Here is a 16,571-nt window from a genome sequence, read left to right as displayed (position 1 = left end):
TCCCATGTCCTAGGTGATACTTGTTCTACTAAATCCTTGGAGCAATAGGTGACACTCATTTACCTTGTAGACTCTGTCCCCAATAGTATCTGTCAAGAAAATCTATTTCAGAGGTCCAGCAGCACCTCACTTCCCCTTAGCAAGACAGCCTAGTGGGCACACAGAGGAAGGGGATGCAGGCTATCCTCATGAGACCTAATAGGCTGCCACCATACAGTTGCGGTTGGAGGGGCCCCCCCATCAGAGGTCTAGGGGAGGGGAATAGACAGAAGAGGGAAGGAGGGTGGGAACAGGAAGATAAGAGGGAGGGGATAACAATTGGTATGTAATATGACTAAATTATAATAAATAAAATATACATAAAGGAGTAAATCCATCTAGGGTGGCTTTTTCAAGAAAAAAAAAAAGGATTAGTTTTTCCGTTTAAATGAACTGTAATACTTCCATCTCTGTGGCAAATATACCACCTTTCAATTTCAAAAATAATCCAATATATAGACAGCCAAGACATAGAACCTTAAAATGAGTTTGTCCCCGACATGATATAAAACACAATCCCTTCAATACTATTTGTTAGAGATTTTTTTTGTTGTGAGTTTGTGCATGTATGTGTTGTGTTGATCTTCTGTTTTTGTGCCTTTGTCATTCCTTCAGGAGTTGTGGCTCCTCAAACGATTTCCTACTCTGAATAGTACATAAGAGTAAGATTGATTGTTGAAAGACAAGAATAGGAGAAGTGAGAGAGAGGCAAGAAAATATAAATTCTAATCCCAAATAGATATACTTGGGGGAGAAAAGTTCACACGGGGTCAGAAGACTTGGACAATAGTTTCCTTAAAAGTAGATACCCATTGTATCTTCCTAGGTATTTCTTAAACATACTCTTAAGGACGTAGTTCCTCCACTTTGAAGACTGCCAGCTGATCACCTTTGTGGTTGGAGAAGTGTTCACAGCACGGGTGATAAGGTGAATTGTGCTTCCTGCCATAGGTTCATTCCCCTGTGGCTCAGTACCTTGATCCCTGCTGCTGATGGGAAGATGCTGTGGCTCGTCCCCCACATTGCATCTCTAGGGCTCACATCCTGGCCCATTGCTCCTGCATTTCCTTATTATTATTTTCAGCCCTCTCATTCTTCTACTCATCTTTACACAAAGGATACTAAAACTCAAAATGAATATTTTCTGAATTTTGTTATCTAAAAACAACATAACATTTATTTCTATTGCCTAGGCTATAACACTGATGTTCATGATTTTTTTTCTTTATAATATAAAAAGCTATTGGTTTTTTTTTTTAATGCTTGTGGTGTGTTTGGTACTTAAAATAGTCCTACAAAGAAGATACTACTATCATTGTTCCTAGTTTCTGTTTTCAGACAGGAAAATTAGATTGGGGAAAATCTAAATTGAGACAAAATCAAGAATCTCACTGTTTCTTGTTTAGCATTTGGTTAATTTATTGCTGGCTGGCTGGGTAGTTGGTTGAACAGTAACATGATGCCATATAGACACACCTCTGTAGGTGTTCAGAAGGAGAAGCAGAAGAGATAAGGACAGCAAAATGTCAGAGTCATCTGCACACTCTCTGCCAACTTCACTGAACAGCTGGGAGGCGCTTGTCATGCATATGGAGTGATGGTTTTTAACACCTTACCTAAGAGACCTAATGTAGGTGCAATGACTTCCAGACTAGAGGCCTAGTCCAGGGGAGTCTGTGGTGAGCTATGGACTGCTGGGGAAAGGGGGGATCAAAACACAAAGACTTTCAAGGTCCCCTTCTTTATCTCAGACATACCTCCTGTCTTCTCTAGTGTTTTCTATTTAGCTCAATGAGAACTCGTTAGAAACACAGGTAATGTAAAAGTAGAAACAGAGATAAGATATGCATGTGCAGAGAAGCAGGGAAGATAAAGAAAATGACAAAGAAGGATGGGGGTGTTAAAAACCATTCTGAGGGGGGCTAGAGGGATAGACCAGAGGTTGAGAGCACTAACTTCTCTTCCAGAGAACCTGGGTTCAATTTCCAGCACCCACATGGTAGCTTACAACCATTTGCATAACGTAACTCTAGTTCTAGGGACTCTGATGCCCCCCTCTTCTGACCTCCAAAGGCACCAGGGACTCAGACGGTGCACAGGAGACATGCAGACAGAACACTCTTAAACGTAAAATTAAAATAGTTGAAAAATCATTCTGCACCTAAGTGTCTTTATGTGTAGTGCTTACTCAAATATTTTTAGATATGTATGTTTATTTTTCTTCTTTTAATTAAGTGTTTATGTACTTTACATCCTGATCACAGTTCTCCCTCCCTCTTCTCTTCCTAGCCTTATCCCCAATTCCCCCTCCCCCCATGCCCCATCTACTTTTACTCCCTCCCATTTTCTCTTTAAAAAAAGAGGCGGCCTCTCATGGGTATCAGCCAGCCTTAGCATATCTAGTTGCAGTAAGACTTAGACACATCTTCTCATATTGATGCTAGATAAGGCAGGCCCAACACGAAGGGGAAAGGGCCCCAAAGGCAGGTAACAGAGTCAGAGAAGGCCCATGTTCCCACTGTTGGGAGTCCCTCACGAAGACCAAGCTGGACATCTCTTATATATATGCTGAGGGCCATCCCATGGATGCTCCCTAGTTGGAGGTTTGGTCTCAGTGGGCCTCTATGGCCCCAGGTTAGTTCATTTTGTAGGTTTTCTTGTGGTGTCCTTGACCCCTTTAGCAAATATTTTATTTTATTTTATTATTTTGAGACAGTGTCTTTTGTAGCTGGTCTTGTACTCCTTATGTGGCTGGGGTGACCTTGAACTTCTGAACCTCCTGCCTCCACCACCTAACCACTCTGATTATAGACACACGATACCACACTCAGTTTTACACAGTGCTGGGGATCAAATCCAAGACGATGAGCATGCTAGGCAGTCACTGTGAGTTGATACTTTTGTTGAATAAAAATGGGTAAATGAATAAATAAACAAATTTACGCTGGTAACAGTACCTTTGTAGGGTGGTAGTAAAGATAAATGCTACTTTAGAGAGCTTAACACAGCCAGGATCTTACTGTTTTATAAGTAAAATAATAAATATAATAATAATTATTGCTCACTCTGGCACCCTTGGTTGGGTGCCCAGGTGCGTTGTAGTCCTTCTTTCTAAGCTAGAGATCCCTAATTAAACATTAAATTGTGTTTTACGTTACTCCTAACTCTCTGAAATATGCTTGAGTGCAGAGAAGATTTCCCATTAAGGGAAGATTCTGAGAACCCCAGAAGCACTCTGGTTTTCCAGTCTTAAGGAGTGTTAGCTAAAAGGTTGGCAGCTACTTCATGGAAATCTGGACTTAAACCACATTCTGCAAAACCATACGGCCATCTAGGGAGGTCAAGATCCTGCAGGCTATCAGGTAGCAGACTTACTCCCCACCCCGACCCCTGCCTCACTGTTCCTCAGGTTTGAATCCTACCAGGTCTATATATTTGGTTTCAGCACAAAATTCATGAATTTACAGACCAGAAGAGAAGATGGGGGAAAATGTAATGGGCTTTTGGCTTGAAAACGTATGCCTTTAATTTACCTAAATCATCTGCAGTTAAATACCATTGTCTCCCGAATCACTCTGAACTGTGGCTTGACGTAAGTTATGTAGGATGAGACATCGTCTTTCCACAGGTTGTGTGAAACAGCACAGACACCTTGAGTATTCCTAGTATAGCAGATGGTCCTCATTTGTAACAAAAGAGTAAGAACACTGGCAACCCATGACATAATCTGGAATCATGGCACAGTTAATTCTGTTTTTCTTTTCTTTTCTTTCTTTTTTTTTTTTAAACAACATGACTTATTTTCCCCCCTGCTAAAGATTCTCCCTAAATAACCACATCTCTTTTTGGAGTATTCAGAACTGTTTTTTTGTTTGTTTGCTTGTTTTTTGTTTTGTTTTGTTTTGTTTTGTTTTTTGCCTTACAACATGTTGATGAGACTTAGCTTTTCAAGAGTGAGGAGACTGTGCACCAATTGACCATTGCCTGTCAGGTGCCCGGTGCCAGTAGTGAACTCTCAGCTGTCACAGTGAAGCAAACAAAGGCTCAGCACCTTCCAAGCCTACTGAAGGCAGAATCACTAAATGTGGAAGGAGGCTTTAACAAGCATCAGGACCTCATTCTGGCCAGGGAGGTGTATGCAAAGCAGCTAGGTGATTGGCTGTCATTAACTGTGCATCTTTGGCAGTCAAGGGGTTACATCAGCCTGTGCTCTGAAGCAACCGTGCCTGATTCATACAATGAACTATTAGCTTCGGAGCACCTTTTCCTATTGACACAGTTACGAAGATAAAGCCGACAGCTTCCTCCCCTTTGCAGTGCTGTGGATAGAACGCAGGGCCTTCTGCACATTCGCAAGTGCTTTAATGCTATGTTCTTCCTCCAAGCCCTAGGTGATTTGTGCTCCAATGAATGAAAACAAAGTTGGGGTGGAGGGAGGATTCATTTATTGCATGAGCAGAAAGAGGAAAAATGACAATTTGGAGTAAGGCTAGATAGGAATATAGGGCCAGAAGGAGAAATCTTGTTTCTTTTCATACCAGACTCCACTTCACAACTATAGCTGATACCAGTGGGTAAAAAGGATCTAGGATTCCTGTTAGCTTCCCTTCGTGATGCATAGTACAAAGAAACAGGAACCCACACTTCACTGTCCAACTCAGTGGGTAAATGCTGCACACTGCTGGACTCAAAGACAGGAGGTAAACAAGATGAGAGGGAAGAAAGCAACACACTTTTAATAAGTTATCTGAGTGGCCTTAAAGACCATACAGTCTTTAGTGTTCCAAGCCAGCATTTCCAATTACTCGTTTGTTACGCATACTCTGTTTTGAATATGGCTGCTCTATAGAATACACTATTTCCGTTTCTGCAAGGATCCCAAATTAATTGTTCACTAGTCTCTAACAAGGTTTTTGAAGGCTGCTGAGAGCCTTTTTACATGATATATGCATTTAAGTTAAAGAGCGAATGTATCAAGCACTTTGACAAAAATTAGAGACAATGAAGGAGCACTTTTCGGGCGCTACATGGGATGCTGAGAATCTTTACAGGTCACTGGTTCCTGCACCCCTTACTGCCCTATAAGCCCGTGAATGCTTTGTGTGCTCATAAAGTGAGATCCTCAAAAGAGAAGGGGTGTTCAGTACATTGAATGTGCTCCGGGGCCTGAAGATGAGCTGAGCGTCTGAGGGAAGAAATCAAAGAGCAGATGGGATGACACACTTTGGTGACTGGTGGAGACAACGCAGGCTTTGAAGCATATTTAGGCTCCTGTTTCTGATTCTGCCACAGTTGTGTTGACAAATGTCCCGGTCGTCTCCCTAGTACAAGCAGCTTATGCCTAGAACCAGAGGCAGCAAAATAGGATGTGGAGGTAGCAGGGACTCCGATCAGTCAACAGGAAAGAAGTGCATCCCCAGGGGAGAAGGTGCTCCTGGAGCAAAACCGTGTACCTGGAGACGGATTGAGGATAAAGCAGCGAGCAATGGAAGAACTGAAGGCTGCGCCTTCCTAGGCAAAGGAATGCTACTGCTGAAGGTGGGTTGCTGGCAGGGTGGAGGTGGGGGTGGGAGTGGGTTTGCTCCTCCCAGCCCCAAAGCTGGGAAACAGCAGGAAACTGGGAATGGTGTTGGCAGAGGCTGTTTTGCCAGGACAAGGTGTTGGGTATGAGGGTGGGTGGGGGCCTAAAGGGTGGCTTGGAGCCCTGGCGGTGGCTGCCTGACGTCACCGGCCTCTCTGGCAATAGGCTAAGGAGCTGAGCTCCCGGTAGCAGCAGCAGCGAAGGCAGCGGCGGCGGCGGAGACGGCGGCGGCAGCAGCAGCGTGGCTCTGTCTCTGGTCCCTGCGCTCCGCGCCTTCTGCAGCTGCCACTGCAGCCAAGGCGGGGGCTTCTTCTCTGGGATCGAGCTGGCCATTCCAGGTAAGAGAGAATGGTCTGGCTGAAGGCTTCCGTGGCCAGGGAGCCCAGCCGCAGGATGTGGGTGGGTAAGACCACTCCCGCGGCCTGCGCAGGAACCTCTGGTCAAAGCTTCGGCCCCCGCCCCTGCCCCGGCGGAGGCTAGTGCTTTGCCTTGCTGCTCCGCAGTGCAACAGTTTGCCCCTGCCTCTTGGGAGAGGCAAGGGAGCTTTGCTGCCTGCTGTGGATCCTCCCTGCTTAGTGCTCTGCCATTGCCTCTGGGCCCTGGGGACAGGGCCCGGGGATGGCTGGAGACAAGGTCGGTTCCCCAAACTTTGCAGGCGGGAACCCTTCCCCTTCCAGTTTCTGCTCTGGGAAAAAGAAAAAGGATACAGGATACTGTCGAGTGGGAGGCTCTGGGAGATGGGGAGGAGGGGGGCGTTTGTGAGGATGTGCCTCCGCTGAGAAGGGTATTTCAGCTGCTTTTGATGGAGAGGAAGGGGGAGGAAGGTAGAAAGAGAGAAGGCTGGAGAAAGGTCCAGCACGATCCTGTGTACCAGATCCAGCCTGTCCTTTGTGGTCAGGGACAGAGACAGCGGGGTATATCCCCTGGGACTGGGTCCTCGGGGATCTGAAGGTCCAGGGTGGAAGTGTCTGGAGAGGGAGGGATGGGAAAGGAAGACTGCAGACAGGAAGCTTACTTGGAGTGAGTGCTGGCGAGAGTGAGAAGAGGTCCACGGAGCGGAGCGGAGCGCAGAGAAGAGGGCAGTTGGCTTTCTGGGAAGTAGATAGAGAAAGCCCTGGCGGCCACTGTTGGTGGCAATTAGAAAGTTGTGCAGGGGGCAGGGCAGCTGCCTTCTGTGCTGAGTAACCAGTGTCTCCGCGGTGCGATGCGGACACCAGACCCCATCTGAGCCAGCGGAGCAGCTGGCAGCCTCTCTCCTGCGCTGTCAGGAGCCATAGGGTTGGGTTGGTGGGTTGTGGAGATGACAGCGCCCATTTGAGGTACCCTTGGCAGTGGTGGCAGATCCCTCTCGTTCTCCGCACTCGCCTTGGCAGTGACCAGGACCCTAACTAATCCTGTTTTCTTTGCAGCCCTGAGCCTGGGGAAAGAAAACAGGGCGCTTGGAGACAAGATCAAGAAAGAACGGAGACAATCTCCTTGGGGCTACTAGCTCTGGCCAGCTTGCTTGCTTGCCGGCAGTTGCTCCCTGAGTCTAGCTGGAGCACTCCCTCTCCAGCGCTAGGGAGCAGTTGGGGTGGCGTGGGCTCTTGTCCTGTTTTGGCTGGTGGGAACCGTGTGTCCAACAGAGGAAGCCTGGTGGGCCTGGCCCCTCTCAGCCCAGCGCCGATGAGTGCCAGGGCGCCGAAAGAGCTGAGGCTGGCACTGCCGCCTTGTCTCCTGAACCGGACCTTTGCTTCCCACAACGCCAGTGGAGGCAGCAACGCAGGTGTCCGCAGCTCAGGCGCAGGTGGTGGCACCTGCATCACGCAGGTGGGACAGCAGCTCTTCCAGTCTTTCTCATCCACGCTGGTGCTGATTGTCCTGGTCACTCTCATCTTCTGCCTCATTGTGCTGTCCCTCTCCACCTTCCACATCCACAAGCGTAGGATGAAGAAGCGCAAGATGCAGAGAGCTCAGGAGGAATACGAGAGAGATCATTGCAGCAGCAGCCACGGTGGTGGTGGGGGGCTGCCCCGAGCAGGTGTTCAACCTCCGATCCATGGAAAAGAAACCCGGCTGGAGAGGCAGTCCCAGGACTCCGCCTTCAGCACCCCCTCCAATGCCACCTCTTCCTCCTCTTCATCTCCTGGTCTCCTGTGCCAGGGTCCCTGTGCGCCTCCTCTTCCACCGCCAGCACCCAGTCCACACGGAGCACAGGCAGCTTCCTCCTGCTTGGACACACCTGGCGAGGGCCTTTTGCAAACGGTGGTACTGTCCTGATTGTGTAGCCCCTCTCCTGACCCCTTCCTCGTTTCCAGCATCTTTACCATCCTCGCTTTTGTTCCTCCTTTCTTCCTCTTCCGTTCTCCTCTGGCCCCTCTTTTCTCTGCCCTCTTTCCTTACCTGCCCGCCCTTTTACTGTTTCTCCTCCGCCGAGGCACTGTGCGGTATTTGTAAATATTGGGCGAGGAAAGTCTCAGAGGAAGAAATAACGCTGATAATACTTTATTGATATTTATAGTAATTATTATACTATTAATAACACAGTCCAAGCGCATGACAAATCACATAATTCTCATTGTCAATGAAGGCTGTACCTTCCCTCTCCACCCCGTCCCCCTCCCCCGCCCCCCAGTAAGGAGGAGAGACTTCACAAGCTACCAAATATATAAAAGACATTGACACCGAAGCAAAGGGAAGGGAGGGGGCCGGTCATGTTGTATATAGCTGTCAAGTGAAGGTTTAGTCGCCTTTCTGCCCCTCCCCCATGCGCTTTCACTTTTCCTTTAGCTTTTCTCACCTCCCCTTTCCTCACCTTCAGCTGGGCTCAGGCAATAGTATATTATAAAGGAAACATCTACATTAAGCACCAGAGACCACAAAGAATGTCCCAGAAAAAAAATGTTTAGAACAGGTAACCCCTCTCTAGTCAGTCATCTCACTTTTTTGTTTCCCCCTTGCAGAATTTGAGTTCACTTAGAAATATCTCTCGCTGGCCGAGCACAAAGAACAAAAACCATACAATTTGCTTTTGCTCCCTGTCAGGCTCCACTTTCACACTTGATTGGTGGTGGGATTTTTGTTTGTTTGTTTGTTTTGTTTTTGTTTTTTGTTTTTTTTGGTTTTGGTTTTGATTTTTTTGTCTTGAGCCTCAGAGAAATGGGGAGCTGTCCAGCCAGGCCTGGTGCTGAAATGTCTCGCCTTCATGGTTACTTCCTCTGGTTGTGCAGACCAAAGAAGGAGATGTTTTGGAACGTGATTGTCTTGGGTTTGGTTGGTTTCTTTCTTCTTTTTATACAATTGGATTAGTGTGTACTATTGTTTTTCTTATTATTATACATTGCATAAGTTACCTTTATGTAAAAAAAAAAAAAGTATTAGGTATGTGCAGGTCTGAAAATGCAGTATCTAACTGACCAGTATGTTTGTGTTTTATTTTGAGAACAAGTGTACCTTTGTTATATACTTATTCTACTGGTACCAAATACAGAAGAAAACTATAGTTCTGTGATATGTCCTTCATGTGTATATTCTTGTTCTGACTTTCCAGCTGTTGATATAATGGTGGCCACTGGCTGAGGAAGTCGGTGGTGCAGGCCTGGCTTCTGCTGTTTCCAGAAGTGATCTTTTTGTATTTTACTCTGTAGTAGACTATTATAAAATGATGACACCCATGTTTCCATTTTTTTTTCTTTTGTGAATAACAGAAACAACCACAACAGAAAACAAGTAATGGATGTGCTGGAACGCCATCTATTTAAAAACATGGTTAATATTTAAACAGTGCCTGTAGTTCTCTGCATGCAGTTACCACCTGGAGGCAATGGTGTGTGCGCTTGCTTGTACTGTATGTGTTTGGGGGGTAAAGACTGGTGGAGATGTTGGACAATTTGGATGACAGGACGTGCAAATTTCCAAGTAAACGCTTACAGGATAAAAATGTTTACAGCTTGTTTAGTTACAACTCTGTGCCTGCATCTGATATACAGCAAAGGGGGGATCATTCATCTTCCCAAGTCTGGCCTAATTAACCCCCCTGAACACTTAGAAAATGTTAAGGAAAAAAAAGGAAGTGAGAGAGGAAATAAATCTTTTGTCCTCTCTTCAAATGTCAAACAAACCCATCGATGTTAGAGTCTGCTGCAGGGTGGAAGGCAGCGGCACCCCCACACATATCCCTCTACCAGGCCACTAGTTGCCCTCAATGTTCTGCCTTATTTCACGTTGTATGTGCTTATTATCCCATAGAAACTATTGCTGCTAATGTTTTCTTTTGGTTATATATAAGGTGTCCCAAGCTCAGCCTGTATCTTTATAAAAATAATTTAGTAAGGTTGATTTAGTCACCCATCAGATATCATCCAAGTCCTTTTATGAAGCACAGAAGACCATCATTTAGGCAGGTCATGTTTTATCATTAGGAAGACCAGGTGTAATATTTGGATACAATATATTAAACAACGAACCAGATTCTCTCCAGTGCCTTAGTCACTTTCTAGTAACAGGCCAGAGTGCGTTCACTCCCTCAGGCCACCAAGGAACCTGTTAGTGTGTCAAAGATCTACATTGCACAGCAGAATGGCTAAGGCACTGTGAAGGAGAATGTCCATTAATCTTTTTAACTTACCCCCATCCAACTGTAGCTCTTAACACCTTCTTACAGGAGAGGTTTTGGGAGTGAAATCTCAATAGAACCAGGAACCCAGAAGGAAGCTTCATCATTTCAATGAGCTTACTTCAGTGCATAGATATTACTTTCTTCCCATTATTTGGTGTACTTTTTTTTTTAACCGTAACTAATTTCCCATTTTATTAAAGCAATAAGATATTCTGTTTTGAGCAGTGCTAGATGCTGATTCCACTTCCTTGGTGCTGAAGCGACTCATGTGTTCTTGCCTTATGAATCACAGTGCATTCAAGGCATGCAATAATAACCCCCTTCCAAGAAGCAGCCTGTACACCCTAGGGGGCAATGTCCTATATACTTTTTCCAAAAGAAATGGAGGGAATGAGAAGTAAACTAATTATGTGTATTTTAAAAGTCTCGATACCTCTAATCATAAGCACACATCTGTAATGTGCTATTATTGTGCACCGTTAAGTGTATACGCCTTTTCCATCAATTGACTAGGGTTTAACATTTTAATTGTGTCCTATTTAAAAGATGATGCAGCTTGTTAACTACATTTCATACTGAGTTTAATATGCTGTGAACCTGGTGGTGTTACTCAAGATTTCTGTGAGCTAGAAAGAGAACCACATGAAATTCTAGTAGGCCAGATCCCACACCAAATTATTGCAATAAGCATATGACAATGCAAATTTCTATAGGCTCTATTTAGATTGCTACTTAGAGAGCTCAACTGACCCATATGACATTCAGGTTTTCATTTTTCAATGAGACAAAAGGCAATATGCAAAATAGCTAAATTTACTCTAAGGATTTTGTTTACTGATGTCCCGTCAAACTAATTGCTTCAACCCTCTATAGTTACAGCTCAACTCCTGCACTTGCTATTCAGTATTATAAGGTAGCATGCTTGATTCTTACTGTTTTAAAAATGAGAAAATAGAGAGAGAATGCCGATATGTCAATTGTATGGGACTCTGACTCTTGAAGATGTAGATGGATATAATCTTTAGAATTTATATACACCCATAGATATGTATTTATATATGCATACATTTTGTACAAATTTACAATGGACTTTTTGTATTCTCTTTTCTGTCATTATAAGTATGAGACTGAAACCAAATAGTTGTTCCATCCTCTGATTGAGAGAGGATCTGAGAAGTCAGGTAGATGCATGCACTTGTTTCTCTGGGGTCAAATTGGAATGACTTTCTCTTTGTTTAATGGAAGGGGAGAGTCTTCCTTGGCTTGGGAAATTGGTAATTAGATAAGCTTCCTTTCCTATATTAGTGACTCAAATGTAGCAATGATAATGAAGTTATGACCATGTCAATGTGGTCCAGCTATCTAGACGGAATAAAAATCTATCTGTAAGAGCTTTGGGGTCATCTCGACCACAATCACGGAGTGCACTTTGATTTTTCTTTTTTTCTTTTTCAACTTACATGTTGTATGGGATACAACGTATATCTGCATACTTAAAGGTAAATGAAATATTATTATTATTTGTTTAGTTTGACAAGTAGCTTTTTGGAAACTATGAACAATTTAGCTTTAAAATATTACTTGGCATTTGACTTTTTTTTACCCTTCCTATCTGTAACCATTGAATTAATTAGATAATGACTAAAATGTCTTATTCCAATGCATAGGCATAGGCTTTAAGTACTTTTTTAAATGAATAATAGCTAAGAAATTACTAGCTGATATTATCTGAAAGTTATGGGCTAAATTAGAAAAAAAAACATTAATATGGCTTTTAAAGTCCACTCCCAGGGGAATCTAGGCTTTGGACTTGAATCTGAAAAGCCACTTGTTCATATTTGGAAGTGGTGGTGTGGTTGACAGGTGTTTCAGTTCATGTAAGAATGAACTGTCCCATCTACACGGGAAGGTATTTTCATCATTGAACTGACTATAAATCTGATTCTGTTTTCCCCCCTTATTTAGTAGCATTTGAGAAGCAGATGTCATGGCTTGATATAAATACTTATCAATGCCACCAAGCCAACGATACAATTGGTACCAGGTAGGAATGCTTGGTAGAGAATAAGAAGTTACTCAGCTTTAATTGGGAAGAGATGGATTATTCAAGTTGTTTTACCCATTTGAGTGAGGATATTTCACTGAGACTTGTGTGTGGACTCACAGGATTGCTGCCGTAGAAAGGTTGACAACAGTGACAACACCGACAGGAAACTGTCCTTTGAACTTGAGTATATTCAATAGGTAGAATAAAAACAGATATTAGAAATTCATGAAAAATTTGTTTTGCTTTTATATCAATAAAAGAGTTTTCTTGTTAATTGGCCTTTTGGACACTATTTCCTTACTACTTTAATGTACAACATGCCAGGGTTATAAAACATCTCATCCTTTTACATTTAGATACAATTTTCTAACAGAGACTGTCAATTAAAATGTGTGTGTGTGTGTGTGTGTGTGTGTGTGTGTGTGTGTGTGTGTGTGTGTTGTGTGCACACACATGTTTGATATAACTAAGTCTACTGTGATAATACAGTGCCCCTGTTAGGCACCGACTCAAAGTCTTGAGGATATTCCCTCTTTCTCTTCTTTTACTGTTCTAACATAACCTAGTTTATCTGGAAGAGATGTGCCAATATCCCTTTTTGGCATTTAAAGAGAGATGTCTCAAGTTCATACAAGTTCAGATGGGCCCTTGCTGAATCCTTCTGAAATGCGGCTTGTCAGAACTGCTTCTTAGGTATGGTGTTATTGTCCTGCCTTGACTTCCTCCCGACACTCATGTCTGTAGTCTTAGACCCCAGACTATTGGGAGCACTGCCTCCCCATCAGAGGTCCAATGGTCTGTGCTTCCTGTGTTCTGGACCTGCCTAGAAAGGAGTGATTTCTTTCTTTGGATCATGAATCAAACTGCCACCCGTGCCACCCCAGCTCTAAGGTTCTTGTACCATGTTAGATGTCATGCAGGAGCACTTCTGCTTAAGGCACATACCCTCACTCTGCAAAGGTCACAGTCCAATGTCTGAGTAGATGTAGGCTTGTCATTTACCCTAAAAAGCTGTTAAGATGTTTATCACACACTACCAACCCTCTTTTTGGCTTCTCATCATTATAGAGGAATGAGAAAAACCTTCATGGTACTTGCTTCATTTTATTCTTCTGTTTTTTTTTTTTTCTAAAAATTGTCCCAGACTAAAATAAACAGCTATTTCTCTTCATGGTCTTTTCTCTCTTCCAGAGATTCTGCCTGCTATAACCAGCTCTCCTCTTCTTTAGTGGATTTAATCATCTTTCTGACATCAATTTTGGGCTTAATTCTCAGTGGCAGAAAGACAAAGTAGGAAACACAATTGTAAGCGTATTGGTAAGGTACTGTAAGCTGCTCCTGTGTCAAACCTTTGCAATCCTGCAAAGCAAGTGTGCTCATCATTAAGACTTATTCTCCTTTTCCCGGAGACTTTCGACCATCTTGTACTTGTTCCCCCATTGCTGCCCACTCTAGCCCTCCAAGTTTGATTACAATTCCTAATCACTGATTAGAGTTTTAATATTAAGTCATTATTTGATCTCCTAGAAAGCCCAACTAATTTCCTGTACTGACCCATTACTGTCCCACCCCCCAGCCTCTGGGGGCTGAAAACTGTGTCTAGGGAATTCTCACCTTGAGCTGAGATGGACATTTTTAACCCCAGCTGCTTAATATAATAGAAGAATATTCTAACTTGCTTGCTTTCACTGGGCTGTTATGGATCCATTCTCTTGTTCTTTGGATTTCCCAGAAAGGGATTAATTTACAAAACAATATATATATACACACATATTTTTCTGGGGTTGAATATTGAAGTCTAATCTTTTTTCAAATATACCATCTCCATATCTGTCCCAGATTGGAATTGATGCAGAGAATATTGTATTTCTATCTCTAAAAACAATGGCTCACTTTCTCAAGCCTTCCAGACTAAGAGACTTTAGAGATAAGCATCTTTCGTATTTCCTTACCTCACTCTGGCCATTCCTACCTGCATCTGTAAATCCTCTGCCCTGGCTCTGAGTCAGGCACGTTCATTTTTACCCATGTGTCTGAAATCACTTCTTAGCGCATGCATTTTCTGCATGCAGAGTCTCTGACATCCTAGGTTAGCCTTTACATGCTCACTGTACAGACGTGTCAAAGGTATACTGAGATGGCAGGCGTGTTCGCCCTTAGCATACACATGTGCAAAGGACTGCGTCTGTTTTATTTTCCTATGACTCATCTTATTTTCCTCACAAGGATGTACGTACTGTGTAATTCTTTCAAGAGACTTCCCAGGATGTTCTCTTCTCCTCTGTTTCTTTCCAAGCTGGCTATGATTTATGTTACCTTGTTGCGGCAGTGTTGGAAGACTCTTCAGACCAAAGCAGTGTTGAGAGGCTTTTCCTGGGTCAGCCTGGAGAGTGGCCAAATCTAGCCTACATCCTGAAGTGGTGACTACCAGGATTCAAGACCCTTCTAGTATCCACCACCATGGCCCAGGACCATGAATATCTTTTTTTTAAAGAGAGATTTAACATCTGAGTCTGCAGCAGCATCTATCCTTTAGCTGTAAGCCCGTGCTGGCTTACCATAGTCTAAGCATACCTGGACTGCCTCACTAGGGCCAGTAAGACTTTCTTGGTCTCTCTGTATATCCTGTTTAGATGGTGGGAAACAGGAAGTTTCATTACTATTGCCGCTACAGCCATCCTATTGCTAGCACTTTATTGTCGGGCAGTGGGGGGGGGGGGGGTGGAGTTTCTTCTTGCAGAGTTAGGGAGACGGCTAATGTGATCACTAGCCTCAGAGACCACTGACCCTGTTCTGATCCTATCAGAGTGCTGACCACTGGGCCGAATACCTCTCAGTTATAACTCCCTCCCCCCCCCACCCCCCGACTCAAAGTATTTTGGAATAAAAAGCCCTGTCATTCATCTTCCACTTGGTGTCTGATTCCTCCTGAATGACCCAGGCTTGGAAGGTATGAGTTTTTCTATAAGGTTCCTTAGGGACTTCATTTGGCATAATCAGACAGGAGCAGGTAGATTTTAGGGTTTTCTGCTAAAATTTTAGTCCAAACTCAGAGCTTAAATTGGAAAACAGGGTGTGGAAGAAAAACTCACTTACAAACAAACAACTCCGCATCAGAAGGTGGTTCAGGAATATTTTATTGATCACCCTTTGATCGCACAAGACAGTAACTTCAGGTTGCACATGAGGAAAGTTTTATCTCCTTTCATGACTTTCCAGTGTATGATGTTCCAACTAAGCCCTTAGTTAACCGCATAAGCAATAAACTTGACCTTGATGTCCGTGGAACAGTCTTCAGACCTTTGTGAAGTATCCCTGAGAGAGATGTAAGTGTTGGCAGTATTTGGTGCTTCAGTGTAGACCAGACTTCTCAAGAGATGAGAAGAGGAAGTGAAAGCCTCCAAGTACCAAAAGGGAGCCATCACCAAGGAAAAACAAAGAGGAGCTAGAACACTTACTTCCCTATGTTTCACTGCGGTCTGGACCATTTCCCCTTATTGTAGTGTGTTCTCCTGTGACGAAGGATGGCGTTTTTGCCCCATCCCTTGGCGTGCTGTGGCAGGATCAGTTGCAGACAGGCTCCTGGTGCTTATTTCTACCTTAGATTCATGAAACTCCATTCCCTCACTTCCTTCTACTCCCTCGCCCTGATAGTTGTGAGTTGTCACCTATAGTTCCGAGTGTCCGGCCATGTTTTGATCTTAGTGTGGCCACGAACTAGGTGTTGTTGATTGATATTATACAAATCTGAATCATGAAATGATTCCTTTAACATTTAAAAGTTTTTTTTCAAGCCATAGATATTTGCTGAAAGTCAGCTGTAGGCTACGCATCACTTTTGGTGCCAGGTGTGTCACAGTAAATAATATAAATAAAGTATCCTGACCTCATGGGGGCTTTTGCTTTGTAGGTTAGAACGTTTGTAAATATACACAGAACAAAAGTACTTGAGTCGTTGTATTTCAATGATTATTCTACACTTTAAAACATTTACATGTATTATTTTAATTTTATACCAAGTTGTGATTGTATTCTTTCCAGGTAATCTTATATAACAACTTCTTTTTATTAAGTATTACCTATTTTAATTGTAAACAGTGAAGAAAGGCAATATATAAAGCACATACATAGATTATAGAGTATTTTTAGGGGTTAATGTGCTATGAAGAAATAGATTAGAAAAAGGGAGAATGTGGTGGGAAAGGATTTTAAATAAAGCAGTCAAGGAATGTCTCACTAAAAAATTATATTTGAACAAAGAATTGAAGACGCAATGCAGATATGGGCTAACTAACTAAAGATCATTT

At 43.4% G+C, this 16,571-nt stretch overlaps 1 protein-coding gene across 3 annotated transcripts; it reads left to right on the top strand.

Annotated features, from left to right (window-relative positions):
* The first annotated feature begins 4,433 nt into the window (after positions 1-4,433).
* Positions 4,434-12,538, top strand: LOC311597814 (uncharacterized protein C11orf87 homolog). Of its 3 annotated transcripts, none has more exons than XM_084782229.1 (2): positions 4,434-5,577; positions 7,030-12,538. In XM_084782229.1, exon 2 carries the CDS (start codon positions 7,286-7,288, stop codon positions 7,877-7,879), a length of 594 nt encoding a protein of 197 aa, XP_084638355.1. In that variant the 5' UTR covers positions 4,434-5,577; positions 7,030-7,285; the 3' UTR covers positions 7,880-12,538. The 3 variants fall into 3 exon arrangements, with proteins under 3 accessions (XP_084638355.1, XP_084638354.1, XP_084638356.1); XM_084782228.1 differs by lacking the exon at positions 4,434-5,577 and adding an exon at positions 5,586-5,958; XM_084782230.1 differs by lacking the exon at positions 4,434-5,577 and adding an exon at positions 5,977-6,253.
* Positions 12,539-16,571: the final 4,033 nt, after the last annotated feature.

The sequence above is a fragment of the Acomys minous genome, assembly GCF_964271855.1.
Source record: "Acomys minous genome assembly, chromosome: 5".
Classification (NCBI taxonomy): Eukaryota; Metazoa; Chordata; class Mammalia; order Rodentia; family Muridae; genus Acomys; species Acomys minous.
This window is presented reverse-complemented; position numbering and strand designations above follow the sequence as displayed.

Excerpts from the sequence above, each read along its gene's own strand:
- LOC311597814 (XM_084782229.1), top strand. The coding sequence starts at position 7,286 with ATGAGTGCCAGGGCGCCGAAAGAGCTGAGGCTGGCACTGCCGCCTTGT.